Genomic DNA, 21,929 nt, shown 5'->3' with positions numbered 1-21,929 from the left:
ACAACCAGGACAAGGTGGCCGAGCTCCAGCTATACTTGCCGAGCCCATCGAGGTCCGCAACATACAGAAGCCACCATAAGTGAACCCTAGCACCAGACTTGTCCGCAAAAAGCGTCGTGGGCAATAACATTATAATGTAACCCCGTGCATAGATCTGTACCGTTGCCTCCGATGCATTGGCAAGCAAGACTCTGAACTTGTTTTGGAACCAGCTAAAAGAAACCGTAAAGTCATCGATACAATCATCTGGTGGAAATTCTCCGAATAGCTCTCCAAACCACACCCAGGCAGCCTTCCCCCCTCCATCAACTGCTCGAAGTCACTGAGACACCCACTTACCGCATGTCCGCCAATATGGAGGCCAAACTGATATGTCACATTCTGTAGTATTATCGTGTACTCTCCGAATGGCATATGAAATGTGTGCGTCTCAAGACGTCATCGCTCTACGAATGCACTGATCAACGGCTCATCAAACTTGAACCAATAATCATTCAACCTCGCAACATGCAATAAATTGGCATGATCTAAGTACGGCAGCATGCGATCATGCAGGATCATCTTTTGTTGCCTACGAAAACTCCGAATGCATCAAGTTGGCTGATAAAACATAAATATTGGTGAAACAATTTAACGGGTCATTATATAGAAAAAAATACCTCAATATAAAATGTTTATCCAACAAGCTTCTGAAATTAAAAAGGCCAACTTATCTCTATTCATAAAAAATATCACACTTCAAGCAGCATAAGAAAAAATTTATCACCGCACTAACATCACAACCATAAAATTATCTACCACTTTATCCATGCCTCATTAAAATTTCGAACTCTAACATCTTTTAACCCAACCAAAAACCTACGAAATCACTAAACAGTAAAAATTGCAACACTAGTATTAAAAAATGTTCTAACATGCATATTCAAACTAATATTCATCAATATATGAGTGCATCCAAAATAGCCATGACATCAACCAACTCAACTAAATTTATTGTCCAACTACTAACCTCATTGTCAATCCGACAACATGCGCAATACCCACCGCTCTGTGCCTTAATACGCCGGACAATGGTGGATCTGGCCTCGCTGTCGCCACACCGTCGCCGGTGAATGCCAGAAGCCTCTGCTCATTGCCACCTCCTCCACCAATTTGGCCTGCCTTCCTCCCAACTCTTCTCTCCCAAATTTGGCCAAATATGGTGGCTCCTCCCTCACTAACGTAAGTCGCCGCTGTGTGTTAAGAGAATACGTCAAGCAATAACTCATTGTAGCCACATTAGGGTTACTCTTCAAGTATTAATCGTCTCTGGGCTTTGAGGGTTACATTTTTGCACGTGAATTGTAGCAGGTTACCCAGGGTACGCTTTTGAACGTGAATCGTGACAGGTCTTTGTGCTTTAGCCTAACTTCATGCGAATCATGACACAGAAGGACGATTTATGTGTATTTATAACCTCTCCTATCCTGTGACGATTTACATGTTTTTCTCCTATATAATACATACATAAATTATCTTATTTAACATATTTTATAACCCTTATCATCTAGGATAATTTACATCATATATGAAAAAGAAGAACACCTTTAAAACTTTGTTTTAGGAGAATCAAGTAAATTAAAAATAGTTTCTGTTTTATTTATTCCAGTAAAAAAGCCTTTAAATCAGACATATGTACAAACAAACCAGAGAGTTGACTGGTCGACCTCAACCAGCCAAATTAATTCTGGTACTGCTACTATTCACAGCAGTTTGAGTTGTACAAATATGGGCATTGGAAATGGAAATGGTAGGTAGACGATAGATGCTCCAAAAAGGGAACAATCATCTTCTTCTATACTTTGATTAATTTCTGCACTCAACAATCATGTCACACCCTCTTCCTATTCTTCACTACAATCCTCCTTATTCCTTCTTCTTCTCTTCAACTACTGCTTCTCATTCCTCTCCCATTTCCATCTCCTTCAAACCACAAAGACCGCATTTTCTTCTTCTTCATCTTCTTCCTTCTCCCCTAAACGCCTTACCCCAACGCCAACACCACCACCAACTCGGCGACTCGCCCCTTTCCATTCAGCTCACGCCAATTTCTACCGATGACCAATTTGATCACCTCCTTCACCACAATCAACATCCTCTCATCATTGTTTGGTTAGTTTTCTCTTTTCTTATATTACAAAGTTTTGATTTTTTATCTTCATGATTTCGGATTCTGATTTGGGATATTAATTCATAAAGCTAGCTAGGTTGACTTAACAAAGTCCCTTCTTTTCAAATTTCTTGTCTTATATCGGTTTCAGGGACGAACTCAAAACCAAAATTAAAATTTTATATTATCAATTGTGTTGGCCATTGATGACTTATGTTTGTTTTAAGTTGAATCTGTTATTTCATAGTATAATCAATTGGCTTCATTTGCGTATTATGCTTTCTTAGGAGTTTAATTTTATTTAGCTTAGATTGTCAAACTCATCATTAGTGACAAAGAATTATTGGTTTTGATTCTCTTGTCATTGGTATCATCACAGAGTAACCTTATAATTAGCCCTATGGAATGGTCCACCTGATATGACATGATCAGATCAACTGTTCTGGTTTCTGTTTTATGGTAATTTATGAATATTAGTTATACTTTCTACTTTGTTTGGTTTTATAATCTGTACAAGTTTTGTGGTTTGCTTAAGCATTATGTTGCTACACTTTATAATGGGCATTACATTTCCTTTAATGTTTCTGATTACTGAATAACTCCTTTTAGCACATTCTGGGTTTTGAGGTAGGGTTATAAATGTGGTTTGTAGGGTGGCAAATTGGTGTAGAAAATGCATATACTTAAAACCAAAATTGGAAAAGTTGGCAGCGGAATATTATCCAAGGTGAGATTCCTTTTGATACTTGAAAATTTGTGATGGTTTTGAACTTTTGATGATATTTGGATTCTTATTTGGTCTAATATATTTGCTGGTCAGCTCTTTAATCAAGGATATACTTACTGTGATTTTGTGTAGATTATGTTTCTACACTGTCGATGTCAATACAGTTTCGCATAAACTTGTTGCTCGGGCTGGTGTCACTGTAAGTTCTTTCTGTAATCCACTTATAGAATTATATCCATTCTGTTCAATTTGCTATCTTTGTTTGTGCTGTCTTAAAACTTTAGAATGTATGCTATGTCCATGTTCTCCTAACTTTATCTGTGCAAGGCACTTTCCTTTGTCTGAAGGAATCTCGCCACATATTTGTCATAAATAATGGTTTGAGGACACAAAAGATAATTCAAAATTCAAAACTTTACGTGTGAACAAGTTGTAAATGAAGGAATAAGTTAGAAACCTGTATTGATATTCTGTGTTATAGTTTATATGATACATGTTTCATTTTTTAATCTTTTGTGGCTTGTATTTGTTAAAGATGTTCTAGTATCTTATAATGAGTGCTTGACATTTTAGCTCCAACTGTTGTAGAAAATCACTGTTTGAGTTTCTGATGATTGTGTTACAGATAGTCAGAGCATTGCTACTAGTTATATATCCTGAGGGAACAGAATTTTTTGAATTGAGCATGTAGAGCAAATTCATGAAAATTTCTCACAAATTTCTAACTTAGACTGCGGTAATGTATTTGTATCTCCGACATGCATGATTGAAAACTTAGTTTAAAGAGGACTATACATTGAAATATGCATCCTTTTCTGTTTCAAACGATGCATCGGTAGCCGGTATTCTGTGGTTATGATTCTGCTCTTGCTGGGTCGTTTTGCTATGTTCTTGGATTGTTTAACTTCAGGACGAGGCTATATAGTTAAAGTTTAATTGCCATGCATTAACATCGTGAAATGGTTGCACACTATCATTTAATCGAATACTTGTGTTTCTATGATTTTGAGATATAGTTGAGTCAAACACTTTTGTTAGTGTGGCAATATAGGATCAGATGTTCGTGTAAACTAACAATGCATATAAATTAAATCCTAAATAACTGCAATGCTTCCTACTTTCTGAGCCTATCATAAACAGCTCAACAAATATAATCTGTTAACACATCACAATTGAATCATACACCAAGGATTTAAGGTTTATTGTGTGTGCTACTGTGCTTAATTGCTTTTGTATTTAAGGTTTTTTTTTTTTTCATTTTTATGATCTTTCTAATCATTTATATTGTTGTGTTTGCTTTAACCAATTGCCGCTTTCACTTTTTGTCTTGATACTTGTTATTTATCTAATTTTTGCTCTCTTTCTTTGTACCTTTATGCTGTGGCCTCAACACAGAAAATGCCAACAATACAAGTAAGTGTCATTGTATATGATTATATCAAATTTTCTTTCTTCTGCAGCAAGTAATGGTTTGACAACATGTTATAATTTGTGCAGCTATGGAAAGATGGGAAGAAACAAGCTGAAGTAATAGGTGGCCATAATGCATATTGGGTAATAGGTGATGTTCAGGAAATGATTGAAAATGAGTGCAACACTTGACATGAAGATCATAACATGCACCAGACAATTTTCTTTTTCTTTTCTCTTCTTTCTTTTCTTTCCATTTTTCCCACCAATATCTTAGTCTAACTTGAATGGTTTTGAGGAAATTATTTTCTTCCCTTCATAAATACCAAAAGGGGATTTTTGATATTGCTGTTCTGTTCTTTCTCTAGAAGTATTGGAGTTTTTAATTTTCTACAAACTTTATGTGACCAACTTTGATTTTCTTTCTGTACAGTCTATGATTGCCTCAATTATAAGTTAATTTGTCTCTATACATATATGATATGATTGATCCTCTGAAAATATTCAGAATGTCACATATAAAAATAAAATATTAGAAGATTGGTGCCACGTTGCAGGCAGAGGAATTCCGTACACTGGTTTTCTTAGTTTCCATGAATCATTGCTGCTCAGAAAATCCTGGTTGCATTGAAAATAGTGATGAAATATAAGAAGCGCCAACACAACAACATTTGTACCCATCAAAATGAGGACCCACCAACTTCAAACATTTGACAACCATCGTTAACTACTATTGAGGCAAATACTTGAACATCTATGTTTCCTGCACTCATTATTCTTAAATTTACTATGATATTCAATTTTTTTGTTATAATTAAATTAAATTGATGGTTAAATAAATACTTTTTTTAAATATTAGAAATAACACAACTATTGACACTACTTATTATCACACTCCAAAATACAGAGTTTTTATGCTTCCAAAAGTACTTTGTTGTTGAACAAACAAAACTATTATACAAAAAGAAATTAAGAAATTAAAGAATAATATCATATGCCTGAATTTACTATGTTGATTGATTTTTCGGAATTGTAGGAAGGAAAACAGAACATATAAAAAAAAGAAGAAAAAAAAAGTAGAAAGCAAATAGTATCGGATGTCCCCGAAGGAACAGAAAGCAAATAGTAAGCAATACCTTTACTCATGTATGATTCATTTAATCATTTACTTTCTCACCATTATCTTAAAAAAAAAAAAAAGAAGCGGGTCAAAATCCAACCTAGATATTTTTTTTGTTCACTTTGTTACTTAATAGGATTTTTTTCTTATTTAAACAAAAAAAATTAAGAAACTTTTTATGTTACTTACCTATTGTTCGTACCTGACCCAAATAAACAAAAATTAGACCCAATAAATATGAAAGTTCACCTAGAAAGGTGGCCTCCGCAAACGTACCCAACCTCTTTAAAGAGGTCGGACATTAACAAAGAGGTCCAACTCTACTTGGTCTAAACGAGTAATTGCCTCCAAATATTTTTCTGTCACGTCTAGAAAGAAGATCTTAACAGACTCCCAAGATAAAAAGAATAGTTATCTATCAGAAAAGATAGAACTACTCCAACAAAAGTGGTTAGCAGCTCTACTATAAATATACTAGAACCTTCAAGTATAAGACACGTTCTAATATGCTAAAAACCTATTTAAAGCCCTTACTAATTTAAGCATAAGAGTCTCTTGTAGGTACTACCCTCTACCTCCTCACGAGGAACTCGGATAGACAGCCCATCGACACCAAAGAGGTCGGACACTGCCATCAGAAGGGACCTGGACCTCACGTTCAGGCCCAAATCAACGTTTCAGGTAACCCTCGAAACACATATATATCTTGTTTTTCTTATTAGTAAATCACAGTGAAATATTGTATTTTTTTTAGCACGGTATTGCTAGAAAGATAAAACATAACTCAAACTTATTTTATTTAGTATTTATTAATTCTAGCAACAATTAATAAAAGTTAAATAAAATGAATTTTTATTCTTTTTAGCTAAACCAATGCATAGGTTAATAGTTAGTTTTTCTTGTTGCGGCTACTAATAAATTGCATTTTCCAACACGGGTGAAGACGATTACAACTTATATGGAGGTATGGAGTTTTGGGTTGGCCACAGATTCAAAAGCAGAAATGCAGTAATGCAGGGCATGAAGAATTACAGCACTCGCAGAAGTGCTGAATACCGAGTAGTGGAGTCGAATCGATTAAAGTACTATGTGCGTTGCCGACAAGATGAAGCAGGCTGCCCTTGGAGTCTTTGTGTTGCTCTCCGACATAATCTCGGATATTGGTAAGTTGAAGTTTCATTGTGCTCTATATTTTCAATTGTCATTGTTATGGTTGTTGTACTTGTCAACTACAGTTGTTCTATTTCTTAGGGAGGTGTATAGGGTGGGAGGAGCGCACACGTGTTTAATACCCCATGTCGTAGGACCACTGACAATTGGACAATAGTCTCATCTGTCGTGTCATCCTCCCATTGGTACAATCCAACCCGTCTGTCAGCATCTCTGTCCTACAATGTTCAGTTAGGCAAAACTATCAATTCAAACCCTCGTATAAAAAGGTCTGGATGGCGAAGTAAAAGGTGATTATGCAGTATACGGTGATTGGGAGGAGTCGTACAATAAGGTACCCAGGTTGCTGCAAGTCCTGCAGAGTTCTTATCCCGGAATGATGTGTGAGATCAATGTTGTACGTACTATAATGGCCATCTCATGGTGCATGATTGCAGCATATTTGATAAGGTATTTTGGGCCTTTTCTTCCTAAGTAGAGGCTTTCAAGCATTGCAAGTCGTTCGTCTCCGTCGATGACACACATATATATGTCAAATATGGTGGTGTTTTGCTCATTGTAGTGACACAAGACGGTAACAGGCTAAAAACAATATCTTTCCTGTAACCTTTGTAATTGTTGAGTCTGAAGCGACGGAATCATTATCTTTCTTCCTTACCTATATAAGGCGACACGTCACCACACAAAAAGGTCTGTTGATTATTTCTGATAGATCTCAAGCGTCAAGACTGCACTGAGAGCTGAGGATAGTGGCTGACATCCTCCTAGAGCATTTCATGCTTACTGTGTCCGGCACATGACAACAAACTTTATGTTTCGTTTCAAGTCTACTGGAGGCTTCGCACCGAGTAGCTGCTCAACTAACTCCCAGGCCTCGGTCCCGGACTATGTATGGAAGTCATGAGAGTAACAACCACGGGCTCCCCATTAGCACGCAGCTTGAGGTGGTATGTAACGTCTTATAGGGTGATCGTGCACTCATCCCACGGCAGGTGAAAGGTGTGGGTCTCTGGACTCCAGTGCTCAACAAATGTCGTGATCAGGGAGTTGTCGAACACAAAATTCCTGAGTGGCAATGCATCTTTGAACCCAGCCTCCCTCAGGTACGGGACAATGACGTTCAGTGGTAGGAATGTGTGACTCACTCTCTTGAGAAGAAGAAGTAGGCGAGGCCTCTGACAAACAATAAAAAAACTGAATCAGAAATGCATAAACCTATAAAATTATAAGAATTTCAACGTAAAACATTCTACCGACAAACATATACTTAACGAATTCATTTGACTTATAAGCAAACTATTTTAACAAATAATTACAAACATTTAAATTATAAATTTATTTAAATAAAAAATTTACTTAAATCATAAAAATATTTAGTAAAATAATTAAGGGTTAAGTATGATTTTGGTCCCTAAAGTAGGAGCTGAAAATTTTTTTCGTCCCTGGCCTTTTTTGCCTACAAAATAGTCTCTAAGGTTTAACGTAGTTTTAAAATCGTCATTCTTACTAATTTTTTAATTTTTATTACTAAATTACCCCTAATAAAAAATATAAAATAAAAAAAGAAAGAAAACGCGTAAAGGGAAAATTTTGGAAGGGAAAACGCGTTAAGGGAGAAGGGTGGTTCAGGGAAGAAGAGGGGGAAGGGAAGGGGAAGGGTCCTCGCCGCCGCTGCCGCTGCTTCTCGTCGTTGCCGCTGGATCTCACCGCCAGATCTCGCCGATGCTCCTCTTCCTGGCTCGACGTTGACGCCAGCAGATCCGCGAGGGTGGACGTCGCGCGCCGCTTGTCGTTTCTACTCCTCCTCCTCGCTCGGTCGCCGGTCGTCGCTGCTTCTCGCCGGTTTTTGGTTTCTTCTGGTTTTTGGTTTCTTCTGGTTCTGCTTCTGCTTCTGATTATCGATTCTTCTATTTTTTCTTATGATTCCATTATCCATTGTTGTTGTTATTCTTTTGTTGTTGTTGTTTTTCTGATTCCATTATCCATTGTTTTTTCTGAGTTCTGAGTTCTGGATTCTTATTTTTTTTAGTTCTGGGTTCTGAGTTTTTATGATAATGATGATTTTTTTGAGTTATGGGTTTATGTTGTTATTCTTTTGTTGTTGTTGTTCTTCTGCTTCTAGCTGCTTTTGTTGTTGTTCTTCTTCTGATTTTATTATCCATTGTTGTTGTTGTTCTTTGCTTTTGGTTGTTGTTGTTTCATTGGTGTTGCTTCTGTTCTGCTTCAGCTTCTGGTTCAGTTTATGCTTCTAGTTGATTTTGGGAAAGAAGGGGGAAGGGTATTTTCGGCCGAAGGACGATTTTAAAATTAAGTTAAATCTTAGGGAATATTTTGTAAGCAAAAAAGGTTGGAATAAAAATAAATTTCACCCCTATCTTAGGGACCAAAATCGTACTTAACTAAATAATTAATTTAAACATCTGTATAACATAATGCAAATAAAAATGTTTCGTAAGATAATTAATAACTAAACTAATAAACATATATCTTATTTAATTTAAATAAAATTATTTAGTTAAATAGTGAATAATAAAATTTATATAAGTTAGATTAAGTGAAACTATTTACTTAAATAACCAACAAATACACCATCAACTTGATAACTTAATTTAAGTAATAAAATATAAAAAAACTATTTACTTAAATATTTAGTAAATAAAAACATAAATATTTTGCTACTTAATTAAGTTTATTAGAAATGGTTAATAACCCAAATTAATAACTAAATTAATAAACATATGCTTAATAATTACTTAGAATAAAGAAAAACAACCTAAACAAATATTTAACTAACAAATCCATTTTAAAGTATGCCTAACATCATACCCTAACATTTAAACCATTCCTAATTATATATTTATTCGCCTAACATATACAACATGTCAACATACTACTTTTATAAAAGTACTCTAAGTATGGTAACATGCTTTAACATAAACATAAAACAAAAAGCAACACCAATTTCAAAGTCGGTGACTTTTGTAATGTGCTAAGTCGCATTCAATCTGTTAATTTCTACATCCTGATTATCAGCACACGCCATATTCTTTAAGTAATTCGAAAATATGATTAAAAAAAAGGTAAAAGTGGGAGAAAATATCAAGAAATAGAAGTGAAAAGCTCTTAATGGTAGCGGTGGATGAAATGCTTATATATATAGGTCTGCTCCACTTTTATCTGGTTTATAGTGTAAATGAGATAAGATTATACCTATCTCGTTTATATGAAATAAGGATTTTACACAACACGTGTATAAACGTGATACAGCCACGTCGTCTCGTGTATTATTTAATTTACAATGTAAATGAAATATGTGTAATCTTATCTCATTTATATTGTAAACGAGATAAAAAATTCGATGCATTTTGGTTAAAATGCTATAAATTATTTATTTTAGTAAATAAAATATTTATTTATTTAAAAATCTATGCAATTTATTTTAATTTTCATCAAATATTAGTAACTAGGGTGCACATGGCCCGGCCCGGGTCTTCTCCCGAACACTTTAGGGGCTAATTTGGTGTGATTTCACTGGGTCTAAGGTCGGATAAGGGTCTCAAAAATAGACCCGGTCATTATTTCGTGTCGAGTCCATGCCACAGCCCAGGTCGCCCAAACTCGGCCCGGTGGTCCGATTACAATTAATATTTTGTGTTATTAGTAATGAATGATGACTATTCTTATGTGGAATTTAAGTTTTGTAAATTTTAATATTTTGTGTTATTAGCCATTATAAGACTATAAGTTAATATTTTATGTTTAGAATGCATAAGACTTTAGATTAATGCATAATATTGTGTTATTTGTATTGATTTAAATATTTGGTGTTATTAGACAATATTAGTATTGATTGTGGTTATGCTTTAATTTTGAAGAAGGGTTGGTTCTTATTATATTTTTCTAAATGAATTTTACCATATTAAATAATAGTTGAGTCTTAGAAATTTGGATATTTTTACATGCTAACTTAAAAGAAGGTATTAACGTAATGTAATGTGAACGGCCCAATTTTCACCTGATTTTTATCTAGTATAATTATGATCCAAAAATGTGTTGGTTTCTTTAAATCTAAAGTCGAATTCAAATCTAATAAATAAACTCAATATATATTTCAAATCAAATTTAAATCACATCAAATCTAACTTAACTTCACCCAACCATATGCACCCGTATTACTAACTATAAAAAAAGCAAACCAGATATCAGAAAATTATTTTGTTGTTCACCATAACGGTGAAATAACAAAAATTATAGAAGCAATTTTTTAGTCAGTACATCCTTTTATTATAAGAGTACTCTTTTTCCAAAGATTTATTATAAGAGTACTTGCTTATTAAAGGATGTACAAAGATGTACGTCAATATGTCATAAACACATCACCGCCCAATAGGAACTTAGTCAACAACATATCTCATGTCATGCCACTTTGAAATATAAAATTTCAGTGAAAAAAAAAACACCAAAAAAATATATGCACTTTTTTTAAAAGACAAACAAATTTAACATATTCAATAAAGCATATAACAATAAAAGATATGAAATAAATTTTATATTATTTTTAACATAATTATTAACAACATGAATTATTTTTATATTATTTTTTTAAATTATAAAATAATCTAACAATGTATTTTATATAAATTCATTTTTACATAGACAGATATTTTATATAACTCAAAAAAATTTCATTAACCATATTTTACGTTAGTCTTTTCATAGGCATCATAAATATAGTATTCACTTATTATTTTATTATATTTGAGTTAAGAAAAAAAAATCTAAATTAATATATGTTTTAAAATCATACTTCATTACATCAATTAAATTTTGGTTGAGAATAAAATGTTGGACCCACAAATTTTGTTAATAATCTTGTCATCGAAATCTCCACAAGTGTTCATTAGAAGTTGGAATAATCCTAATTTGTATAATATCCCATCCTATTAAGCTAAGTATCTCATTATCACAAATCGATAAACAAATTTGTTGACATTACTATAACTATAAGGGTGAGCTTAATATATGGTTATGAAAATGTGGGTGAGATTTAGGAGTTAGTTTTAGAGCAATAACCTGATATTTTAATAATAATGTACTTTTCTAATAAACTATTTTATGTGCAATTTTTTTATGACCAATATATAAGTTATTAATAAATACATATTACAGGTATATATCATAATATATCTTTTATGATCATTAACAAATATATATACATGGATTGAGAAACACAATAAAATATATATATAAAATCTACATCAATTCTAAGTAATCCTTATTAATATTTTTTGAGTAGATTTAGAATGATATGCTAATATATAATTAATATATTAAAAGATACAATTTACTTGTAATCTTCTCTAATACAAATTTCTATTTCTAAGATGAAACAAACCCTTAAACCAAAGGAAAAAACCCAATAAAAGCAGGGAAATCTACTTGCCTTTTGAAGGCTTGATTTGATTTGGTAAAATTTTTATTTTCTGAAAATAGTTTATGAAAATTATTTTTGAAAAAACAATTTTTTAAAAGGTGTAACACTTATATTTGATAAAATTATGTTAAAAATAGTTTTTAACAAGTACAAACACTATAATTATATTTGGTAAAACAGTTTTTAAAAATTAAAAAATTATAATAAATATATTTATAATGAAAAATAATATTTTTTTTAAAATTTTAGAGACTAATAATTTAAATATTTATTTGATTTACTTTCTGTATTAATATAAATAGAATTATTATTAGTCAATAATAAAACATTAAAACTTGTATGTAATATAATGTTAGTACTGATACGTCTATTATCCATCTATGTGTATTGACTCACTTTTACAAATCACGACAAATGGGACACACATCTCAAGTAAAATTATATATCTATAATTACATATGTATATATATGTTGTTATTATAATTTTGACTAATGTTCATGAAGTTGGTGTACAAAAATTTTATGATTGATTTTTATAAACCTGGTCTTCTTCTTCACTTTAGAGAAAAATAAATTTCTACTAAAAAATACAAAAATAACGCACAAAAAATAATATAAATAGATAGAAGTTAATACTTAATACGTGATAGAGATGTATTTGTGTTGAAATTGTGAATATTAGGTTAAAAAATAAAAAATATATGAAGATTGTGTAAGAATTTGTGAAGGTTAGGTTTAGAAATTAGAAATATATGAGAATTCTAATGATAATATAATCACAAAAAATATGTGTGAAAAAATAAATAAAATCTGGTGTTAATAATTAATAATGGTAATTTTGAATATTTATTATATTAGATTTTTTTTAATTTGGATAACCACAACTAAATTTTAAAAAGTTTTTTCTTACGTTCTTTTAAAAGCACTCATAATTTTTAAAAGTCGCAAACATAAATATTTAGACTTTTTAATTTACTAAATACAAAATAAGGCAAACACATTTTCAAAAAATTTTACCAAACCAAGCTTAATACCGAGGAATGTTGTATGATATGTTACATTACATCATGATATATGTAAACGCATCCATCCCATGCAGCACGTACCATCATTCATTCATTCATAGATTGATTCATTCATTCATTCATTACATAGCCATCTGATTTTGATCTCACTGAGGCCCACGCCATCTCTCTTTTCTATCTATCTATTCTGATTTCTGCATAACACACAACAATTCCATCCTCTCCAAAATTCCTTCTTTTTCGGATACAACAAAAACAACACAACGATTCTTCCCAGCTTCCCCTCATTCCTCCACTCCCTTCAAAAGGGTAACTTTAATTGCTCTTTGATTCTTCAATCACCCAAAAAGTGTTCATTTTTATCAGAAAAATTTTATGGGGTTTATTTAATTTGTCTATTTGATGTGAAATCTTTCAGGCTTTTTCGTTTCTTTTGCTTTCTCGGTTGAAATGTGAAAACTTTGTGTCTTGATTTGCGCCTGGATTGTTGCAAGTGGTTGTGATTTTCCTTTTTTTTTCTTTTTATGATGGGGTTTTCTCTATTTTGTGTTTCAGAAAGGATCCAAAATTTGTGGGTTTTGTTTCTATTCATGTGAAGGTTCCTTTTGAGCTGCGGAGTCTAAGGTATGCCCATTCTGTCTCTCTCTCTCTCTCTCTCTCTCTCTCTCTCTCTCTCTCTCTCTCTCTTTGTAAATTGTGATTGAAGTTTGTTGATTGATTTTTTGCTCTTATGTATCTGAGGGTAAAAGGGGTAGTCAGAAAAATGAAGAGATAATATAGTGATTTGCGTCTGATGTGATTCTGAGCAACTTATGGTCGTATTTCAAGTTTGTTCTAGGCAGTCTTTTAACTTTTGGAGGATATAATGAAATAGAATGACCCAAGATTCTTGCTTTTGTATGTTTTGTTTTTGTTCCCTACAACAATAAAGTGAATTCAGGCATGTGGATTGTGGTTTTTGTGGTTTTTTCTTAGTTATTAATTACTTTAATGGTTATTGTTTTGTGCAATTATAATTAACCGGTTTTGGTGTCACTTATAGGTGACTTCTAGTTTTGAGATGGACAGTGGGAATAAGGTAGATAATGGTTTGCAGCATTTGTTGAATGGGACTATCGAAGACACGCTGCAGAGTGAGTTGGAAAGGATACTGCAAGAGCAGCGCAATCAGCAGTTTATCAATCGAGAAAGGGATCTAAACATTTATCGAAGTGGAAGCGCACCCCCGACTGTGGAGGGATCATTAAGTGCTTTTGGTAGTCTAAGGAACTCTGATTTTGGGGCAATAAATAGTAGGAGTGGTAACAATAATGGGATTTTGACTGAAGACGAGATTCGTTCGCATCCAGCGTATCTTTCTTATTATTACTCGCATGAGAGTATAAATCCTAGGTTACCTCCACCACTGTTGTCGAAAGAAGATTGGCGTGTTACACAAAGGTTTCAGGTTGGAGGATCTCCATATGATGGATTTGGGGATTGGAGGAAGAAGATGGTTGCAAATGGTGATAGTTCATCGCTGTTTTCGATGCAACCAGGATTTCCTGTGCAACAAGCAGAGAATGATTTGATGGAATTGAGGAAGGCCAGTTTGCAAAATTCCTCTAGGCAGGGTTCAGCTCAGTTGCTGGATCGGCATATGGATTTGGCTAGAATAGGGGCCGGAGCTGGTGTTGGTGGAAGGAGAACACCTATTGCTGATATTCTTCAGGTAATTGATTAATTCCAATCCCAATTGCATGTGTATTTTGGTTCTAGGTGAGACATTTTCAGTGCATTTGACTTTGAGGTGTCATTTTTACTTGCAACTATGATTCAGTTGCATAATTGGTCTTTACATGCTCTTGCCTTATCCTTCGATTTCTGACAATATCCTTGACCTTCCAGTAAGGTGAAACTGTTTGTCACTTCCATAATTTATGGCTTGTGTTTGTGAGTGTGTTAAATTTTAATGTAAAGAAAAAAAAGAAGTGCTACGAAAAGCTGTGTTGCTATTTATTAGTGTTCAATCATCAGCATTTTTGTTATGCTTATAACTGAATTTAGTGTTTTACCAGGAAGGACTTGATCAACCTACTTCCTTGTCTAGCAATATGTCACGCGCAGTGAGTCACAATACGTTTGGCGATATTTTGGATTCAAATGGCATTGTTGATCGTGAGTCTTTGGAGGGCTTGCGTTCTTCAGCTTCCACTCCTGGTTTGATTGGTCTTCAAACACACGGTGTTAATGGTTCTCATAGTTTTTCATCTGCTGTGGGTTCTTCTTTGTCAAGAGTTACAACCCCTGAACCACAGGTTATTGGGAGACCGCTTGGATCCGGTGTTCCTCCATTGGGTGGTAAAGTTTTCTCTGTTGAGAAAAGTGTTAATGGCTTGGGGACCCAGATTGGTCATTCTTCTAGTATGACTGATATTGCCGATATAGTGTCTTCATTATCAGGGTTAAGTTTGTCTGCTGCTAGGCACGCGGAGCAAGAGAATCTTTTAAAAGCTAAGCTACAAATGGAAGTTGATAATCATCCCAATGTTCTGTTAAATGCACAGAACAATGTTAATTTGGCCAGACATAATGGGCTAGTAGCAAACTTTAACACATTTGGTTCAAATGATCAAATCAATCTACTGAAAAAAACAGCTTCTTTTGCCAGTTTGCGCTCGAAAGTGCACTCTAGTGGAAATATGACAAGTTTGCCAAATATAGACTACACTGGCCATGCTACTGCCTCATATCCTGTAAACTCGAAATCAAATGCTGTATACAATAATCAACTTGAAACAGGTCTCTCTCTCTCTCCCTCTCTCTCTCTCTCTCTCTCTCTCTGTGTGTTGAAATTTAATTTAAGCTGGTGTAATTTAGCCTTGTTAATTAGCATTAACAGTTCAGTGTTTCGGTTCCAGCTTTGAGGAGTTGCAGAGATGGACAAAGTTTAGAGGCACTGGCAAATCAGATTGGTCTTGACCTTCATTGTACAAATATGGATCCGCGCTTAATACAATGCTTGCAGCAAAGTTCTGATTACTCAATGCATGGGGTGAGTGGTTCCAGTGATCCTTCTCAAATGAGGAACTTTTCTGATACCTCAAATGGAGAATTAGAGGGATTTCGGAAAGCATATCTTGATTCACTTCTAGCTCAGCAAAAGCAACAATATGAACTCCCACTCCTGAGCAAATCCGGGCTTATGAATCCTAGGTTCTATGGCAGTCAGCCGTATGGTATTGGGATGCCGTATACAGGGAAACAGCTTGCAAGTTCCTCACTTACTTCCCTTGGATCTGGAAATCCATTGTTTGAGAATGAACGTTTATCTCGCTTGAATTCTATGATTAGAAGCTCAATGGGAGGTTCTAGTGGCTCATGGCATGCTGATATTGGCAATAACATGGACGGAAGATTTCCTTCGTCCTTACTGGATGAGTTCAAGAACAACAAGGCTAGAACTTTTGAACTTCTAGACATCGTTGATCATGTGGTTCAATTTAGGTATGAATGTTGCTCCTGAATTGTTGTTCCTAATCATATAACACTCTGTTAGTCTGAATTATAATCTCTTACATAATGCAGTACCGATCAGTATGGCAGCCGATTTATTCAGCAGAAACTAGAAACAGCTTCGGTAGAGGAGAAGACCAAGATATTTCCTGAGATCGTTCCTCATGCTCGTACCTTGATGACTGATGTCTTTGGAAATTATGTTATACAAAAAGTACAATTAATTTCTAATATTGAATATCGAGTACCGTCATGAATATGTTCCTTTGGTTTGGTTGTTCATTCTATTTTATCATGCTTGACATTGCAGTTTTTCGAGCATGGTACGGAAGATCAAAGAAAGGAATTAGCCAGCCAGCTTACAGGTTATGTTTTACCTCTTAGCCTGCAAATGTATGGCTGCAGAGTGATTCAGAAGGTGCCTTTCAAGCCTTAAATTCTCATTTTCCTATTCATATGCTTTATCTAAGTCTAGTTTCCCCATTTTTTGTATAAGATATGTGCTGGTTCAATATTTCACATTGTCAAGTTGTATCACATCAATCTTACATGGTCCTTTGGTGTATAATTGGTAATCGCTATGATTTGAGAAGGAAGTTGAAGTTCTTAAGCGGTTTGCAGTGAATATTGGTATTTATTGTTACATGGAAATAGTTTAAAGAACCGAGCCCCCAACCTGAACGTTTTTGTTCTGTTTATTGTTTGCTCTTTAGATATGCCGGATAAATCAGTGCATTCTTTCAAATCTCAGCTAAATTTGTTAACAGGCCTTGGAGGTTGTTGATGTAGAGCAGCAGACTCAAATGGTTTCAGAACTCGACGGTGCAATAATGAAATGTGTACGGGATCAAAATGGAAACCACGTTATTCAGAAGTGTATAGAGTGTGTCCCTCAAGATAGAATTCAGTTTATTGTCTCATCTTTCTATGGTCAAGTTGTTGCACTTTCTACTCATCCCTACGGTTGCCGTGTTATTCAGGTCAGAAAATTGCACGTGGTATTTTATGTTTTATTGACCTAGTGATGAGCTTATCTATTTTATAATCGTATTGAACATGTGGATGTTAACAGAGGGTTCTAGAACATTGTGATGCTCTAAATACACAACAAATTATAATGGATGAAATCATGCAATCTGTATGCACTTTAGCACAGGATCAATATGGAAATTATGTTATTCAGGTACGAAGCATTCAACAATGTGTTTGTTCGATTAGATTATTTTGAATACACATAAGCAGGCTGTGTTGTTATCTTTTGAGTACTTTATCTTGTGCATATTACTTAATTGTTGTGTACTTTATCTTTATTTTGTTACTTCTAAATACCATGCTTCTTTTATAGCATATCCTCGAACACGGTAAACCAGATGAAAGGACAGCTATTATTAGCAAGCTTGCAGGACAAATTGTTAAAATGAGTCAACAAAAGTTTGCTTCTAATGTTATTGAGAAGTGCTTGGCTTTCGGTAGTCCCGAAGAACGCCAGATTTTGGTGAATGAAATGCTTGGTAACTCTGATGAGAACGAGCCGTTACAGGTTTGGCCCCTTTCATCTCTCATTAACTAAATCTATAAACAGATATGATAGAAGTAAAATTATCAAATCAGAGGCACTTCCTGAGTTGGATTATGACAATGAAATCGCAGGCTATGATGAAGGATCCTTTTGGTAACTATGTTGTTCAAAAAGTGCTCGAGACTTGCGACGATCGAAGTCTTGAGCTGATTCTTTCTCGCATCAAGGTTCACTTAAATGCCCTGAAGCAGTATACCTACGGCAAGCACATAGTTTCGCGCGTGGAGAAGCTCATAACCACTGGAGGTAAAGAATTCAGTTACTACTTTTTGTGAATTGTTCAGGAAGCAATGGAATTTCTAACAATTCGATTGGCCTCATTTGCAGAAAGGCGCATAGGGTTGTTAGCCTAATCTACTAGCTCCTCCTCAAGCATCATAATTGAAGTCTTGATGACAAATCGTCCTCCTCCTCGCGCCACCACATAAATCCGTTGTACAGCTAACATGGATGTTAGCCTAATTTACTAGCTCCTCCTCAAGCATCATAATTGAAGTCTTGATAACAAATCGTCGTCCTCCTCCTCGCGCCACCGCATAAATCCGTTGTACAGCTAACATGGATGTTAATATATCCCTAAGTTTTGATTAAGCATTGGAGGGACAATTGAATAAATTAATTTTTCTTACTATGGTTTGGTTTTGTTATTATTAACTCCATAAAGAGAGTTGAGTTAGGATGCAAAGATTAGGGTGATGGCAATGTGTCTTTTTTTTCTTTTGCAGTGTACATGAAAATCCATTGTTCTGTAAAGCAAATCAATGGTAAAAGATTCATTGCAATAACTGGAGTCTGTAGTTGAGACTCTCAACTTCCACTTTAAATGTGTAAATAATACTGCTTCTCGGCTGATATTGTCTTTTTATCTCTGGCTTCTATCTTTTAACTGCATTTATTCGTTTGTGTAATGTGTTTAGACTATGGATTTAAATTGTTCAGAGCTATAAATACAATAGATTAGGAGTAGAAGGTCTTAATGAAAGAAACATGAGTTTTCTAAATCTTAAATACATTCGTTGAGAGATCTAAATTTTTTAGGTCAAATTATTCTGGTAGTCTTTGTAATTTTTTTAAATTTGTAACTAGGTCTGTACATTTTAAAATTTTTTAATTAGATTCCTACATCATTTTTTAAATTTGTAATTAGATCTTTATCTTCAGCATATTTAAAACTAGTTAAACGTTTTTGGAATAACACCGAAATTTATAACTGTGTGAAGATCTCATTAAATTTTTTTTATAAATTTGATAAAACTATAACTACTAATAGAGTAATTTAATCAATTTTTTACTCATGTATTATTCTTTTAGCTCAAACCTTTGATGAGGTGCTTAACGTACTTTTGACAAAAATATGAAGTTATTTGATCCAAAAGAAAAGTATTTTGTGTATGCATAAATATAAGTTTAGATCTATAAAGATAGATCAGGAAGAGAGATTGAGATTAAGAGACTGAGACTGAAAAATAGATATTGAAATAAGTCTCAGTATTGTGTTTAGTGTAAAGTGAGAGACAGAGACCGAAATAAAAATGAAGCTCTAATTTAATTTGCACAAAGAATAAAGTTGAAATTAATTAATTGAATGTGGTATTTTAAGTATAAAATGTTATTAAAGTTTCAGTCTTCATCTCAAAAAATTTCAGTATCCTGTGTCTCCACTTTTTGTCAAATATTGAAATTTTAGAGACAAAGACTGAAATTTTAATACCAGTCTTTAGGCCAACAAACATTATACTGAATCTCAGTCTCTTAGTCTCCATTCTAATACCTCAAAACAAATGCTACTTAAGAGATGATATAAAGTTATAAACTTCAGTTCAAATACTAAAAAGATATATTTATTAGAAAAACCTATTCAAGTAATATTTTAGATATGCATGTTTGGTTCTGCATTTGGCCTACTCATTGGGATCACAATATTCAAATACTTTCATATTCAGATGTGAATGACTAGTTAGTCTTGGAAAAATATATAAATAAAATAAAAGATAAAATAAATGTTCAACTCAATTTATTCTGCCAAGAACCAATTGCAAAGTAACAAGTATCTTGGCAAAAATAGGCTTCACCAAATCCACCAAAAAAAGAGGTTTTACTTGTTTCTTTTAAGGAACCTCGTTATTTATGTTTGTCAGAATCTTGGTAAATAAATTTATAAGCTTCATAAGTTAAAGAAGAGCATTGAGATCAGATAGTGAATTCTGAAATAACGCAGCAATTAATTTGTGTAGATACTAAATAGTAGTAGTAGTTAGTTATTAAAATTATAATTAACTATATTAACTCACACACATTGCACATTGTTATAACTAAAATTGTTTAGTAAATGTGGAAAGATTTATGAGTTTTATCTCAACATTTTTTTATATTTAATATTTGATTAAATTATTTTGACAATCATATGTGAAAATTTATATTCAAATAAAAAAAATAATGACAAAAGTATAGTTCACTGATGATGTGGTTAGTTGTTCAAAACTTTTCTTGTAGAGCACGTAGCAAAAGTGAAGTGGTGACTTCAAGCTATAACTTGGTTGAAAAATTCTTTGTGAGAAGCTCTTCCATAGTTGTGGTCAGAGTTGAACTGAGAAAGGTGGGGGTGTACCTGCAAAAGACACTCCGACGCTCAAGTCAGTAAGTATTTAAGAGATATAATAATTCTATGAATATAGAACGTTAAAAATATGACCATAGAAACATAAAATATGTCAAAAATATTATTTGAGTAATGGATCAAAGTATATATTTTGTTAATATTAATTATTATATGTCAAAATATGCATATATAAATAAACAGTAAAATATATCACAGACATATTATTTGTGTGCTTGATTTGGTATATTAAAATGAAAACATGATATGAAAGAAAAAACATAAAAATAGGATAAAAAGAAAAGAAGAAAAAAGAGGCTAAGATTTATAAAATATAATGAAAAAAATAAAAACAAACATAAAAAACAACTGATATTAATTTTATAGAAGCATCCATTAAGATCATGTATATATATATAAACACAGACACACAAACTTATTATATAAAAAAAAACTATAATACACCAAGAATTTTAGTAATAGGAATGTCTTCGTAACTATACATTATTTGTGCTTTAACTTTTAAACTTTGTTAATTCATAACCTTCAATTAGTTATGAAGATGAGAAATTAATAATATCGTTTAATATAAATACTGTCACAAAAATTGTAGTTGAATAATTATGAATATTAACAATAATACTCACTTAAATAAATAAAAAAGCATTTTCTCAAAGTAAACATAGAGTAAAAAGAAGCAACAAAAAAAGAGAAATAATTTTAAGTTTAGAAATGAGTTTTATATTTATCCTCATATCTATTTCTCTTATGTTTCATTTTTCATTATTCTTTTTATTTGTCAATTTTAAGTCACCACATGCAATAGATAAGTACAAAAACCTCAACTAATGTAAAATCTTTTTAAAAAAACTAAAAAAAAAAATCTAATTTCTAGTTCTATTTGTCAAGAATCATAATACCATAACATTTTTAGTTTAAAAAAATAGTTATAAACTATCAACTACCATTATTATAATTGTATATACATGTCCGTGTGAAAATGAGAATTATATCGCAAAGGAGATCGAGACATTGAGTAAAATATATTTGACAAATGACAAAATTTATATATACTTAGTAATACTTACATATCCGTTTATATGTCAAATTAATAAGAATATGTGATCAAATTGTAAAAAAAAAGACACTATAATATGAGAAGAAAAAATGGGAAAAAAAGAGTGAGTTGGGCAAGGAATTGTGGAAGAAGAAAATAAATAAGTG

General features: G+C 33.0%; 2 protein-coding genes across 3 annotated transcripts; both read left to right on the top strand.

Moving 5' to 3' along the window:
- Positions 1-1,722: 1,722 nt before the first annotated feature.
- Positions 1,723-4,741, top strand: LOC107467983 (thioredoxin-like 3-2, chloroplastic). Of its 2 annotated transcripts, XM_016087221.3 has the most exons (6): positions 2,018-2,151; positions 2,529-2,608; positions 2,802-2,876; positions 3,009-3,075; positions 4,272-4,289; positions 4,374-4,741. In XM_016087221.3, exons 2-6 carry the CDS (start codon positions 2,574-2,576, stop codon positions 4,476-4,478), a joined length of 300 nt encoding a protein of 99 aa, XP_015942707.1. In that variant the 5' UTR covers positions 2,018-2,151; positions 2,529-2,573; the 3' UTR covers positions 4,479-4,741. The 2 variants fall into 2 exon arrangements, with proteins under 2 accessions (XP_015942706.1, XP_015942707.1); XM_016087220.3 differs by lacking the exon at positions 2,529-2,608 and having other exon boundaries at positions 1,723-2,151.
- An 8,404-nt stretch (positions 4,742-13,145) lies between these two features.
- On the top strand, positions 13,146-18,989 carry LOC107467974 (pumilio homolog 4). The gene is made up of 12 exons (XM_016087204.3): positions 13,146-13,344; positions 13,591-13,659; positions 14,078-14,746; positions 15,093-15,816; positions 15,936-16,521; positions 16,603-16,744; positions 16,841-16,948; positions 17,298-17,510; positions 17,603-17,713; positions 17,876-18,070; positions 18,181-18,355; positions 18,437-18,989. Exons 3-12 carry the CDS (start codon positions 14,096-14,098, stop codon positions 18,460-18,462), a joined length of 2,931 nt encoding a protein of 976 aa, XP_015942690.1. The 5' UTR covers positions 13,146-13,344; positions 13,591-13,659; positions 14,078-14,095; the 3' UTR covers positions 18,463-18,989.
- The last annotated feature ends 2,940 nt before the right edge of the window (positions 18,990-21,929 follow it).

Source organism: Arachis duranensis, chromosome 9 (genome assembly GCF_000817695.3).
Source record: "Arachis duranensis cultivar V14167 chromosome 9, aradu.V14167.gnm2.J7QH, whole genome shotgun sequence".
NCBI lineage: Eukaryota > Viridiplantae > Streptophyta > Magnoliopsida > Fabales > Fabaceae > Arachis > Arachis duranensis.
This window is presented reverse-complemented; position numbering and strand designations above follow the sequence as displayed.

What these genes read in the sequence shown, in the direction of transcription:
- LOC107467983 (XM_016087220.3), top strand. Translation starts at nt 1,868, where the DNA reads ATGTCACACCCTCTTCCTATTCTTCACTACAATCCTCCTTATTCCTTC. An exon ending in CATCCTCTCATCATTGTTTG is followed by an intron (nt 2,152 to 2,801) that starts GTTAGTTTTCTC and finishes TGTGGTTTGTAG; the next exon opens with GGTGGCAAATTGGTGTAGAA. An exon ending in GCAGCGGAATATTATCCAAG is followed by an intron (nt 2,877 to 3,008) that starts GTGAGATTCCTT and finishes GATTTTGTGTAG; the next exon opens with ATTATGTTTCTACACTGTCG.
- LOC107467974 (XM_016087204.3), top strand. Translation starts at nt 14,096, where the DNA reads ATGGACAGTGGGAATAAGGTAGATAATGGTTTGCAGCATTTGTTGAAT. An exon ending in GATCATGTGGTTCAATTTAG is followed by an intron (nt 16,522 to 16,602) that starts GTATGAATGTTG and finishes TACATAATGCAG; the next exon opens with TACCGATCAGTATGGCAGCC. An exon ending in ACGGTTGCCGTGTTATTCAG is followed by an intron (nt 17,511 to 17,602) that starts GTCAGAAAATTG and finishes GGATGTTAACAG; the next exon opens with AGGGTTCTAGAACATTGTGA.